Raw genomic sequence first — 12,637 nt, forward strand, 5'->3', positions numbered from 1 at the left:
ACTCCAAAACGGGGTGGGGGACGGGGTGGGGGTGGGAGCTCGAAGCATCCCTGGTTCAGGGCCACCGAGAACTGGAGGATAAGAAACAGTCTTATCGGGTGGTGGCACACGCCTTTAATCCCAGCACCTGGGAGGCAGAGGCAGGTGGATCCCTCCCTGTGAGTTCGAGGCCAGCCTGGTCTACAATATGAGTCCAGGTCAGCCAAGGCTACACAGAGAAACCCTGTCTTGAAAAACCCTAAAAGACTTAGTGAAGAAAGAAAGACAGACAGACAGACACACACAGACACAGATACACAGACACAGACACAGACACACACAGACACACACAGACACAGATACACAGACACACACAGACACACACACACAGACACACACAGACACACACACACACACAAACACACACACACACACACACACACACACACACACACACACACACACACACACACACACACACACACACACACACACACACACACACACACACACACACACACACACACACACACACACACACACACACACACACACACACACACACACACACACACACACACACACACACACACAAGTCTCCTGGCCTCCCGCCTCCCCAGCTTCCGGCCTCGGCCGCGCGGGGGCGCAGCGCGCAGGCGCGTCCCCGAGGGCTGGCTGCCGTGCGGCTCCGAGCCGCCAGGGGCCGCTGTGGTGCGCCGAGCCGCGCGCGGGGAGCGCCGCGCAGCGCTGGACGCTCTTGGGCACGGCCTCGCCGGTTTGGCGGGGGTGAAAGGTTGCGAAGATGGCGACGGCCTTGAGCGAGGAGGAGCTGGACAATGAAGACTATTACTCACTGCTGAACGTGCGCAGGGAGGTGAGGCCCGCGGCGCGGCGTCGGCGGGGCTGAGGCCCGGCCCAGTGGTTCTGGAGGGTCGGACGGGCGGCTGTGGCCCCGCAGCGGCCCCGGGAAGGCGGCGGCCCGGCCGGGAGGCCGCGTGACCCCGCCGCTGTGCGCGCCCGCCAGCCGTCGAGCTGCCCGTACCGCCGCGACCCTCGCGCCCTGGCGCGGGGCGAGCGTCTGGCCTGTGCTCCGCGTCCAGGCCGGGGTGGAGCCCACGGACTTGCCGGAGGGGGACAAGGGCCTCGGGGAAAGCTGTTGCAATGGGTTCCCAGGCCCCCCCCCCGAGACCCCAACCCCACGTTCTCCCTGCACACACCAGCCCTAGCCGAGGGCTTAGGGTCGTGGGCCCGAGCCAGCGAGTGGGGAAACCGAGTCCGAGACGCCAAGGTCAAGGCCACCTGGGAGCCTCTCTGGGGCTCAGTTGGACTCCCTGACGTCTCTGGTGCCGCCGAGGCTAGCTTCCCGTGCCCTCCTTCGATCCCTTGAACCATCGCTTAGAAACGGGAGCAGGACCTCCCCAGCCTCAGTTCAAGGGGCTGCGGATGAGCAAGAGGTGCTAGGCCAGGGACGCACCCGCGCTCTGACCCGGACTTCAGCATCCAGGTCAAGTGGGTACCCGCTGCTCTCCACGGGAAGAATAAAAAGTCACCCGAGAGGCGCTCACCGTCTGACACATGTATATTTCTCGTAGATCCTTATTCGCGATGGCTAGTCAGCAGTCGAGATCTGTCAGAGATGGCTTTCCGGAAAGGCTTCCAAGGGCAGGCCTTAGGGTGCCTGAAGTGATGTCTGTGGCTCCTGGGTCCAGACTTCCAGCCTTGCCAGACAAGTCCCAATCCTGTCTTTCAAATTTTCTGGTAGTGATCAAAAGTAACGGAACTGGATTATCTTTAGCAAAGCTAGTCCGGTTGTCAGTAAACGTTGATCTGCGCCACCTGCTGAAAAAACTCCAGCGGTGTGTCTTCCAGGATTTATAGCCGAGGGAACAAACAGGTGTAATTCATCCCTGGGGCACTCCAGCTCCAGAAACTCAGCTCTTGAACTCTGTTGCTGCCTCAGTTTACCAGGTCACATGCAACAAAACCCTTTATTGTGATAGGCAAGCTAGGATGCCTTTCTCAGCTGTATCAGTGCCCTAGACTTCCATTGCAGGAGAAAACACGTGGCTTACTACAGAAACAAGTGTTTCGGAAACGGGTGTTGTTAGACTGTAGCGGGCCACAGGAGTAGGGGGGCGGGGATTCTTATTCCGGATTTGTAGCTGAACAGCCCTCGGGCTTGGAGCAAATTGTGTCTTTGACTCTTATTCACTTAGCAGTTGAGTGAAAGTGTAAGTTTTCCCCTGGGTTGTTTTGTTTTTTGAGACACTGCCTCAGGTCCCACTGTGTAGCCCCGGCTGGCCTAGAACTCACTGTGTAGACCAGGCCAGCCTTGAACTCAGAGATCTGGCTGCCTCTGCCTTCCAGGTGCTAGGATTAAAGGCAAGAGCCAGGGTGCCCAGACATTACCTGGTTCTTGAGGAAGCAACGGGGTTAAAGGAGCCACCCTGTCTGGAATCGGCTTGTTTGGTTTTACATCCCTCACACTCCTAGCTAGTCTGGGTTGTTAGCAGTTGAGCAGACATTGATCTGTTTGCCAGAGCTTAGGTGTTCAGGAGGACATTTGAACCCCCTGGGATTTTAGGGCCTTTTATTGCTATTGCACTGGGATAGGAGCCAAAGAAATACTTCTTCTAAAGGAATGCTTTACTTTGCCAGTGAGAGCAGGCACTCCCTTACCAGACAAGCCTCTGTCTAGTGCTGTTTTTGTCAACATTTAGTGTTGAGTGCCACTATGTCTGCATTCTGACTCTGGCTCCTGCATCTCTCTGAGGGTGATGACATTTTGTTGACTAGAGGTTTTTGTTTACTTTGTTTTTTCAAACCTGAAGTTAAAATAACATGCTTTAGCTGGAGAACAAAACAGAAGGCTCTTTTTTTTTTTTTAAAAGACAGAGTTTCTCTGTGTAGCCTGGGCTGTCCTCAAACTCACAAGATCTGCTTGCCTCTGCCTCCTGAGTGCTAGGATTAAAGACGTGCACCACCACACCCAACTGGAATTTTAATTCTTGTACTCCTGTGTGTGTGTGTGTGTCTGTGTTAGTTCTGAGTAGGTGCTGTATTTGCTTCCAGTTCTGACCCCAGCACCCGGAAGCACCTTCACAGGGCGTCTTCAAATGCTCAGGATTCCACCAAGTTCTGTCTTCCCTAGAAATCACAAGCGGAAGTGGCTCTGTAACACCAGGACACTGGGGTTACAGATTATGAGCACAAAGCCATAATCTGTCCCGGGTCCTGTACGTCCTGCATGACCAGCATGGTGGCACTTGGGAAGTAGAGCAGGAGGCTTAGGCATCCGAGCTCATCCTTAGGCCAGTCTGGGCTCCATGAGGCCATGCCTCATCAAAAAGTGAAGAAAAAATTCCATGCACAAGAAAATTAGACAAAGTCATTGAGAATCTCCTTCTCAGGTTCTAAGCTGCGCCGTGTGTGTCTGCAGTGCTGTTCCCGGAGGTCGCTGGCTAGCAGGACCACCAGATCTGCTGTAAACAAACCTGTGACCCCGAGGGAGGCCCTGTCTCTGCTGTCCTCACCTGGGGAGTCACCATTAGCCCAGCTCACCAACCAGCCTGGCTTTGTGGGTTCACTGTTAGCCCAACTCACCAACCAGCCTGGCTTTGTGGGTTCACTGTTAGCCCAGCTCACCAACCAGCCTGACTTTGTGGGTTCACCGTTAGCCCAGCTCACCCAAACCAGCCTGACTTTGTGGGTTCACCGTTAGCCCAGCTCACCCAAACTAGGCTGGCTTTGTGGGTTTGTGATGTTAAGATGCAAGGTCATGGCCAAAATCAAACTCATCTGATTTCTGGGGTAATTTTTTCCAAACTACTTGGAGAAAGAATTCTTTGACAGCAAATTAGCATTAAATGTATTGCTTGTTAACCTCTTTTTCAGGTTTAAGTGTTGCACATTAGTGTGTATGTGTGTACCACACGCATTCCTTGGAAGAGCTGGGAGCTGCCATGAGGGATTGGGAACTGAGCCTTTGTTCTCTGCAAGAGCAGCAAGCGTACTTAACTGCTGAGCTGTTCTGTGGTCCCTTTCTATGGAATTTTTTATGTATATGAGTGTTCTATCTACATGTACACCTGCGTGCCAGAAGAGGCTTTAGAGGGTGTAGGTGGTTGTGAGCCACCATGTGCTTGCTGGGAATTGAACTCAGGACCCCTGAAAGAACAGACAGTGCTCTTAACCACTGAGCCACTCTCCAGCTTTTTTTTTTTCTTCTTCCTTCCTTTCTTTCTTCCTTCCTTTCTTTCTTTCTTTCTTTCTTTCTTTCTTTCTTTCTTACTTTCTTTCTTTCTTATTTGAGACAGGGTTTCTCTGTGTAACCTTAGCTGTCCTGGACTCACTCCATAGACCAGGCTGGCTTCGAACTCACAGAGATCCACCTGTCTCTACCTCCTGAGTGCTGGGATTAAAGGCATGCACCACTACACCCAGCCTGTATAGAATTCTTAGCCAAAGTAATTTAAAACTAGTTTGCTCCTAAATAATACAGTCTGGTTCCTTCTTTATCACTGTCACGTTACACTTTAAAGAATTTCAGTTTAGCCATGCATTCGGAAGCAATAAGATTATCATGAGTTCAAGACCAGCCAGCTCTACATAGCAAAACCCTATATCAAAAACTCACTGGTTTTGGGCTGGAGAGATGGCTCAGAGGTTAAGAGCGCTGACTGCTCTTCCAGAGGTCCTAAGTTCAATTCCCAGTAACCACATGGTGGCTCACAACCATCTATAGTGAAATCTGGTGCCCTCTTCTGGTGTACATGCATCTTTTTAAAAAATTTAAAACAAAACAAAACAAAAAACCTCCCTGGTTTTAATCAATGTAGTTTTAATCCGCCAGCCTCCTTTTCAGGGCTGTTGGGAGGGTTTTGCTTTTGTTGTGGTTTGTTTTCATAACATTTCTTAGTTGTGTCTGTGTGGTGTTTTGCTGCTTGCGTGAAGGTTAGACAGCTTGCGGGAGTTGGTTCTCACATGAGGTAAGTCTAGGGTTGATGCCTTTGAATTTCCCATGTAGATAATGTTCACAGTGTGGCATTCATAGTAGTGAGTGTGAGAAAATGCTTGCACTGGGCATGTAGGGCCAGGCCTGGCTGCTCACAGCCAGAGTTATCCAGACAGCTATATTCTTTCTGTCAGCCAGGTGCTCGGCTGTGGAGCAGTGCTGTGCTGGGGAGCTTTGGGTCTGAGGGACCCAGGGCTGTGGCTTTCAGAGTGCTGCCCTGTGTTCCTTCTGTTCCTGGTGAGAGTTCTGCTGCTTTGCATAACCTTTCTGCCGGTTTGCTTTTGTTTTTTCGAGACACAGTTTCCCTGTGTAGCCTTGCCTGTCCTGGGCTCACTTTGTAGACCAGGCTGATCTTGAACTTACAGCAGTCCTCCTGCCTCTGCCTCCCCAGTGCTAGGATTACAGGCATGCGTCACCATGCCTGGCTCTGTTTGTTTTTAAGTACGTGTGTTGGTTATTGTGTGTGTGCATCATGGAGCGCTCCTTTGATCGTGTGGGAGCTCAGGTCACCAGATTGGGCAGCGAGCTCCACCTCAGGTCACCAGGTTGGGCAGCGAGCTCCACCTCAGGTCATCAGGTTAGGCAGCGAGCTCCACCTCAGGTCACCAGGTTGGGCAGCGAGCTCCACCTCAGGTCACCAGGTTGGGCAGCGAGCTCCACCTCAGGTCATCAGGTTAGGCAGCGAGCTCCACCTCAGGTCATCAGGTTAGGCAGCAAGCTCCACCTCAGGTCATCAGGTTGGGCAGCGAGCTCCACCTCAGGTCATCAGGTTAGGCAGCGAGCTCCACCTCAGGTCACCAGGTTAGGCAGCGAGCTCCACCTCAGATCACCAGGTTAGGCAGCAAGCTCCACCTCAGGTCACCAGGTTGGGCAGCGAGCTCCACCTCAGGTCACCAGGTTGGGCAGCGAGCTCCACCTCAGGTCACCAGGTTAGGCATCGAGCTCCACCTCAGATCACCAGGTTAGGCAGCAAGCTCCACCTCAGGTCATCAGGTTAGGCAGCGAGCTCCACCTCAGGTCACCAGGTTGGGCAGCGAGCTCCACCTCAGGTCACCAGGTTAGGCAGCGAGCTCTACCTCAGGTCACCAGGTTGGGCAGCGAGCTCCACCTCAGGTCATCAGGTTGGGCAGCGAGCTCCACCTCAGGTCACCAGGTTGGACAGCGAGCTCCACCTCAGGTCATCAGGTTGGGCAGTGAGCTCCACCTCAGGTCACCAGGTTGGGCAGTGAGCTCCACTACCCACCAAGCTGCTTTACATGCCGTTCTTGTTTTCTTTGACACAGAAATGTGGCTAGCAGGCGGGGCATGGTGGCACCCCAGAGGCAGAGGCAGGCCAGCCTATCCTACATGTTCGGCCAAGGCTACAGAGTGAGACCTGTCTCAAATAAATAATAAAGTCGCTAACATACAATGAATGACCATGCGTTAAGACTTACTGTAAGCTAGGGTAGCGCCATACACATCGCCGTTTGGGTAAGCATGGTATGACGTGCTTGGCATAAGTAGACAGCCAGCTGCTGTTTGTTAGAGGTTCAGTTAATCATGAAGACTGAGGCATAGCATGGTGAGGCATGCCTGTCGTCCCAGGATTCGGAGGGGAAAGACAAGAAGGTCAGGAGTTCAAGGTCCACATCTGTTCTAAATTGAGTTTGAGATACCCTGTGCCACATGAGACTCTGTGTCAGAAGACCAAAAAAAAAGTGTGTGTGTGTGGACAGCCTGAGTGTGCCTTGTGCTGACTAAGTTGCTCATCTGTTGTACTGCTGGAAATCAGTGCTGGGAACAGAACTCAGGGTAGGGTGGGTGTGTCGAGTGCACAAGGACCAGGGTTCCATCTCCAGTCCACCAGAAGAGAGAGGTTATGCCAGAGCGTACGCTAAGGTGAGGTTCTGTGCGCCCCAGCTTCTCTGTGCTCCTTTCTGTCCAAAGTGCTGAGTTTCTTCCTCCTCAGAGGCTTGCTGTCTTCAGGGCTGCACTTCCTGCAGAGCTGACTTGGGGTGAGGGCTCCGCTGGAGGTAAGCCTGAGCCAGACTGTACCGCAGAGGGGAGAGCAGGCACAGACGGAGGGGGATGCAGAGATGCTCCAGAGAGACAGGCAGGCTGAGAGGAGGTGAGGAGCATGGGGTGGCTGGGAGGACTAGGGGGTGGATCTGAGAGAGGCTGCCTGTGGAGTGGAGCGCCGTGGAGGATGCCAGGCCAGGTTCAATGACATCTCAATGTACTTAGCCAACAATACAGAGTTAAATTGGCTTTGTTAATGAACCAGAAGCCAGTTAATACCTTCCTGCTGTGGACATTTCAGTAATGGCTTCTTGAAATTTTTATGCTTTGGTTTTGCATTACCCAGCCAAACACTTTCCTTTTCTCTTAGATTTCAATTGAAAGCTTTTGTGTTTATTGTAAATTTGTAATAAAACAATAGAGAAGAAAATATGGAGCCTTTAGCAGCCCACTTTGCTTAGCTATGGAGCTGGGCGTTTACTTTTACTAAGCATCTGTTTTAATTTTGCTTATTTCATTTCTACCTTTCTTGTTCAAATAAGGATTTAAAACAACTAAACAGATTGATGAGTTGAACACACGTTTTAAAGAAGTGCAGGCACAGGTCTAAAAGGGAGAGGTGGCCGCTGGGAATATTGTGGCTTCATTGATGCTGTAAGGACACACCTCTGTTCCACTCTGAGAGGAGCAGCCGCCTTGAGCCTCCTGAACTGTTGTGTCTGGACACACAGTGTGCCCTCCTGCTGTGTAGAAGCCAGAGAACTCTCCAGAAGGAAAATGCCGAGCTAAGAGAGAGAGCCCCGAGGAGTGTACCTGAGCTGCCTGAAGCAGATGAAGCTCCTAAGGGGAAGGCGGACCCCCACAAGTCCCTTCCACTGGACATCTGGAGCATGTTACAAAACCTGTTCGTTTGCTGTGGTGTCTTAAGGGCGCTAGAAAAATATGCAGGCGTGACCAGGAATAGTAATAAAACCCAGGTGTCTCTGCAGAGAGGTTTCTGTCCTTGAAATGACCTTGGAAGTCGGTGCTGGAGGGCAGAGTGTCCCCGTGAACTTTAAGGGTCATGTGTGCCCTGCCTTTAAACCAACAACACCAGTTTCCAATTCTGGGCAGGTCCCTCCCACTGAACTACCCTGTCCCCTTTTCCGCCTTTGGTCTCAGCACGTCGCCAGCCCTTGATCCTTTTGCTCAGCTTCCAGGGTCGCTGAGACTTCAGGCTTGTGCCACTGGGCACAGAGAATGGTACTTTTTTATTTAGAATCTTGTCATTGCTGACTACTGGTCAGGCTTGTGTTGCTGTCTTGAGGGTGTTGTACCTTGGGAGTCTTGTGGGTTTTCTCTAACGCTGCTAAGCAGGAGCCAGAGTCCTCTTGAGCCCCTTGCTCCTTTCTCCTTCATAGGTTGCCCGTTTCTTGATCCAAAAGTGTAGAAATGGCTGGAGGAGGCAGTCATGTGAGATGTGGTACGTCCACTTGACCCCTCCTGACCTTAGTGACGAAGCTTGGACACAGCCTAACACCTTGAACACCGAGCTCCTCGGAGCATTTGTTGGTGATGCCTTTAGAGTGCACACAAATTGTAATGGCGTCTCAAAGGGTGTGTGTGAAACCCAGCTTTAATGAAGACAGACTCTGGCACGTGGTCAAGTGTGCCGTAAGGCAGCCGTACTGGGGGTGAGGGGGTGACATGCCCTGTCTGAACCTGTTTCTTCATCCTTAGAGTCAGGCACGTTCACTGCTCGCAAGGCTGTGAAGTGTGGCGCCTGTCTGATACTTCCTGTACAGGTGCACAAGCCAGTCGGCCTGCCTTCTCTGGGGCAGGGGATAAAAATAAAAAGTTGAGTGTAGTGGCACAGGGGAAAGTAGGGGCTGGAATTGGGAGCCAGGTTCAGCCGGGGATGTTTGGAGAACTGGCTAGATGTGCACCTGTGATCCCAGCACTTGAGCCAGATTGCAAGGACTGCTGCGAATATAAGGCCAGCCATGTCTATACCGTAAGATTTCAACAAAAACAGAAAAAGAAAGATTGTCTCCAAGGGTGTGTGTGTGTGCTGTAATTAACCACTTAAACATGTGGGTGAGTCCCTGGCACGCCCCTCTATATTGCCTTGCATTTTCTTGGAGCCAAAGCACACACACATTATTAACTTCTAGCTAGCTCCTGCTTGGGAATCCAGAACCAACTAAGACAAGTCATTTGATGGTGTGTTTGTTTATTTCTATGATAGTAGGGGTTTCGCCTAAGGCCCTGTATGGCAGACACCTGCCTCACCACCAAGCTATATCTAGCCCTCTTTTTAAACTTTTTGTTTATTTTTAAGATAGAGTCTCTCATTATATTTCAGAGCTGTACCGTCAGGCCAAGCCGATTTTATCTTTTATCATCCTTGGTCATTTTATTTGTAAACTGAGGCTTCTGAAACCAACCCACATGCTGTCCATTACACTGCAGTGGCCAGTGAGAGCCGTGGAGACTGGAGGTCTGTGCAGGGCCTGTGGCGCTTTGCGCATGCGTCCACTCTGCCCTCCTCAGGCTCTCTTCCCCTGTCTGTCCTCCCCAGCTGACTCTGTTTCCATCTCCATCAGCCCCGAGTCTCACCCTCTGCCTTCTGGACATCGTGCCTAGGAGAAAGTTAGGTCCACACCCTCCTCCAGGCCTGAGCGATCCTCCAGTTACTCCGTGGCCCACACACGTCAGCCCCTCTCCAGGACGGCTGTGGTGGGTCAGCAGTGAGCCTTGAGTAATTGCACACCTTCAGTCTGAGCCTGTCTTGGAAGTAAGCTGAACAGAGTTCCTCCAGCGTCTAGATCCACTCCCTCCCCCCTCAGCTCAACTCTGAACCCCGCTTGCTGTTTCCTCAGGTCTCTATGACTTTGGCTTCTGTCTGTTTCCACAAGCTGTCAGGTTAATATTGACAGACAGTATGGGCTCATTGCAGAACCCAGGCTAAGCACAGGCTCTGCCCTTGAGCCGTCCCTCCTACCTGAACACAGTATTTTTGTACCCACCTCCCCCTCCTTTCTTTTGCATCTCATGTATCCTAGGCTGTGTTATGAACTCTCTAAGTACTGGAGGATGGCTTTGAACTCCCAAATCCTCTTGCCTCCGTTTCTTTTTTGTTTGTTTGGTTGGTTTTGTTTTTTGAGACAGGGTTTCTCTGTGTAGCCTTGACTGTCCTTTAATCCCAGCACTCAGGAGGCAAAGGCAGGTGGGTCCCCATGAGTCTGAGGCCAGCCTGGTCTACAGTTCAAGTCCAGGACAGCCAAGGCATTTCTGCAATACATCCCTGTTGTTGAACAGCGCAGGACTGTTCCTAAGTGTTTACTAAAGGAATGAGCAGACGGACAGATGTCCAAGTTACCAGCTGCCTGATGCCTTCCTACCTCTTACCAGTGTGTTCAAATCTTGCTGTGCCCAGATGCACTTTCTAGCAACTTGCTTCCTTGGGTCTTTTTTCTGGTGGTACGCCTCAGCCTCTCTTTTATTTTTTTTTAAGATTTATTTATTTATTATTATGTATACAGAGCTCTGCCTGAATGTGCACTTGCAGGCCAGAGGACAGTATCAGATCACATTATCGAGGGTCGAGAGCCACCATGTGGTTGCTGGGAATTGAACTCATGACCTCTGGAAGAGCAGTCAGTGCTCTTAACCGCTGAGCCACCTCTCCAGCCTGCCTCAGCCTCTCTTAAGGACCTGATGCAAGTTAAAGTCACCTCATGTCCAACTTACATCTCTTTTCCTTAACTTCTGTGCCACTAATGTAGCATTTCTTTCCTACTGCCAGGTTAAGTCCCTATGTACATTGGTCTCCCCCCCCCCTTTTTTTTTTAATTTCATGTTTTATATGTGTAGGGTTGGATGCTCGTAGAGCTAGAGTCACAGGTGGTTGTGAACTGCCAGGCGTGGGTGCTGGGACCTGCCCTGGGTCCTCTGCCAGAGCACTGCAAGAGCTTTTAACTGCTGAACCATTTCTACAGCCCTTGTTCATGGGTGTTACGAATGGAACCACATCTAGTTTGTTGTCTCCTGAAGGTAGCGACCATTTTGTGTGTCTTTAGTGGTACCCAGAGCCTAGCTGACATCACCCACTCACCCTGCTAACAGGAGCGGTATGCATCAGGTAGCCTCCTGTTATATTTTACTTTATGGAACACCTACCCTGAGTTCTTGTTTTGTTCTGTGTTGTGTGTATGTGTGTTCCTGTGGGTGTCTTGTGGCCAGGAGTTGATGTGGCTGTTGAACCCAGAGCTTGCTGATTCAGGTGTTTAGGTAGCCATCTTGCTGTGGGGGTCATGGTTCTGTCTCCTGAGTACCGGTTTCAAGCAGGCTGCCACACCCACCTGCAGCTTATACGGTACCAAGGATCTGAGCTCTGGCCCTCAAACTTGCGCAGCAAGTGCCACATCTACTGCACCATCTCCGAGGTCCCAGTGCCCTTGAGTTGAGGCTCAAGTTGGAGGTTCAGCCTTCATATCGCTTGAGGAGCTTGTTGTCTCCTGAAGGTAGCGATGTCTTCATCTTTGTTTTGGAAAGTCTGTACTTTTGCTTGCAAAAATTGCCTAAGGTTGGATACAAGAGGAAAAAGGCCACTCACATACAGTGATGCTCTGGCCTCAGAGTGGTGAGGCTTGGGCATCTGTGCAGACCTGTGGAGAGCACCTGGGAGAGGGGACATCGCTCTTCCTGCTGGGTTTGGCCTTTTCCATCTGGCAGATATTGATTGTCTGGCTCTCGGGTTCTTTGCTGCGCTGGGAAAGGTTGCCTGTTTGTCATCTTTTGTGCCAGCACAGTAATGGTGTCCGTAAAAGAAAACAAGTTTCCCATGGGTGGGGCTTTTTGCACACTGTTCGCTTTGGCAGCCACGCACAGCTACATTCTGCAGGGCGTAGAGGCTAGTCCCATGCCTTCCATCTTTTCCTCCTTGCCAGGTTCTTCCCCCTGGCTGTGGATAAGTCCCTCTGCCCACGGTGTAGAATCTCACAGAGGCTGAATGAGGCAGACATCCAGGGCATGCGCAGTGGAAGGAAAAGAGAAGGCTGTGCTGGGCAGGCAGATGCTCTTAGCATGTGCAGGGGCCACATGTGAGGAGGACGCACTACGGAAGGGAGGGCTGAGCGAGCTGGCGTCAGCTGCGGGCTTCTTCCCAGCCCCAGGAGTGCACGGTTTAGTCTCTACAGTCAGTATCTACTGGTGACAGTGAGCTGTGGCTCCTCCACAGAACGCGCCTATTTGCCCAGAAGGACGTGCTGTTCACTGTTCCAAATCAGCTTCTTCTCAGGCCTTGACTAGCCAATGTGTGCTTTTTGGTGTTCTGTTTTGCGTTGTTTCTCAGCAGAGTGTCGTGGAACATAGAGGCAGCGATGGGTCTTCAGTTGTGGTAATTAGGTAGAGTTCACCTAGTCAGTAGGGATACAGGCTTCAGAGAGAGAAAGCCTCGCAGCTTCGTTCTTCCTAAAGTGGTGTGTGCTTGAGTTGACTGTGCTGAGCAAGCTCTGTTCGGTCTGCACAGCGCTGAATCAAGAACATCAGCACGGCCCAGCACGGTGGCGTGCTCGCTCCTTTAACCTCAAGCACTTGGGAGACAGGCAGGCCAATCTCGGTGGGCTTTAGGCCTGGTCTATACAGAGAGTTCCAGGACAG

General features: G+C 51.6%; 1 protein-coding gene across 1 annotated transcript in view; it reads left to right on the plus strand.

Moving 5' to 3' along the window:
* Positions 1 to 698: 698 nt before the first annotated feature.
* The window catches only part of DNAJC11 (DnaJ heat shock protein family (Hsp40) member C11), a 46,774-nt gene continuing 34,835 nt past the window's right edge, over positions 699 to 12,637 (plus strand). The window contains exon 1 of the mRNA XM_084786888.1: positions 699 to 853. Within this exon, the coding sequence (XP_084643014.1) occupies positions 782 to 853 (72 nt within the window). The 5' untranslated portion in view covers positions 699 to 781. The remainder of the gene's footprint in view (positions 854 to 12,637) is intronic.

Source organism: Acomys minous (assembly GCF_964271855.1).
Source record: "Acomys minous genome assembly, chromosome: 6".
In the NCBI taxonomy this organism is placed as follows: domain Eukaryota; kingdom Metazoa; phylum Chordata; class Mammalia; order Rodentia; family Muridae; genus Acomys; species Acomys minous.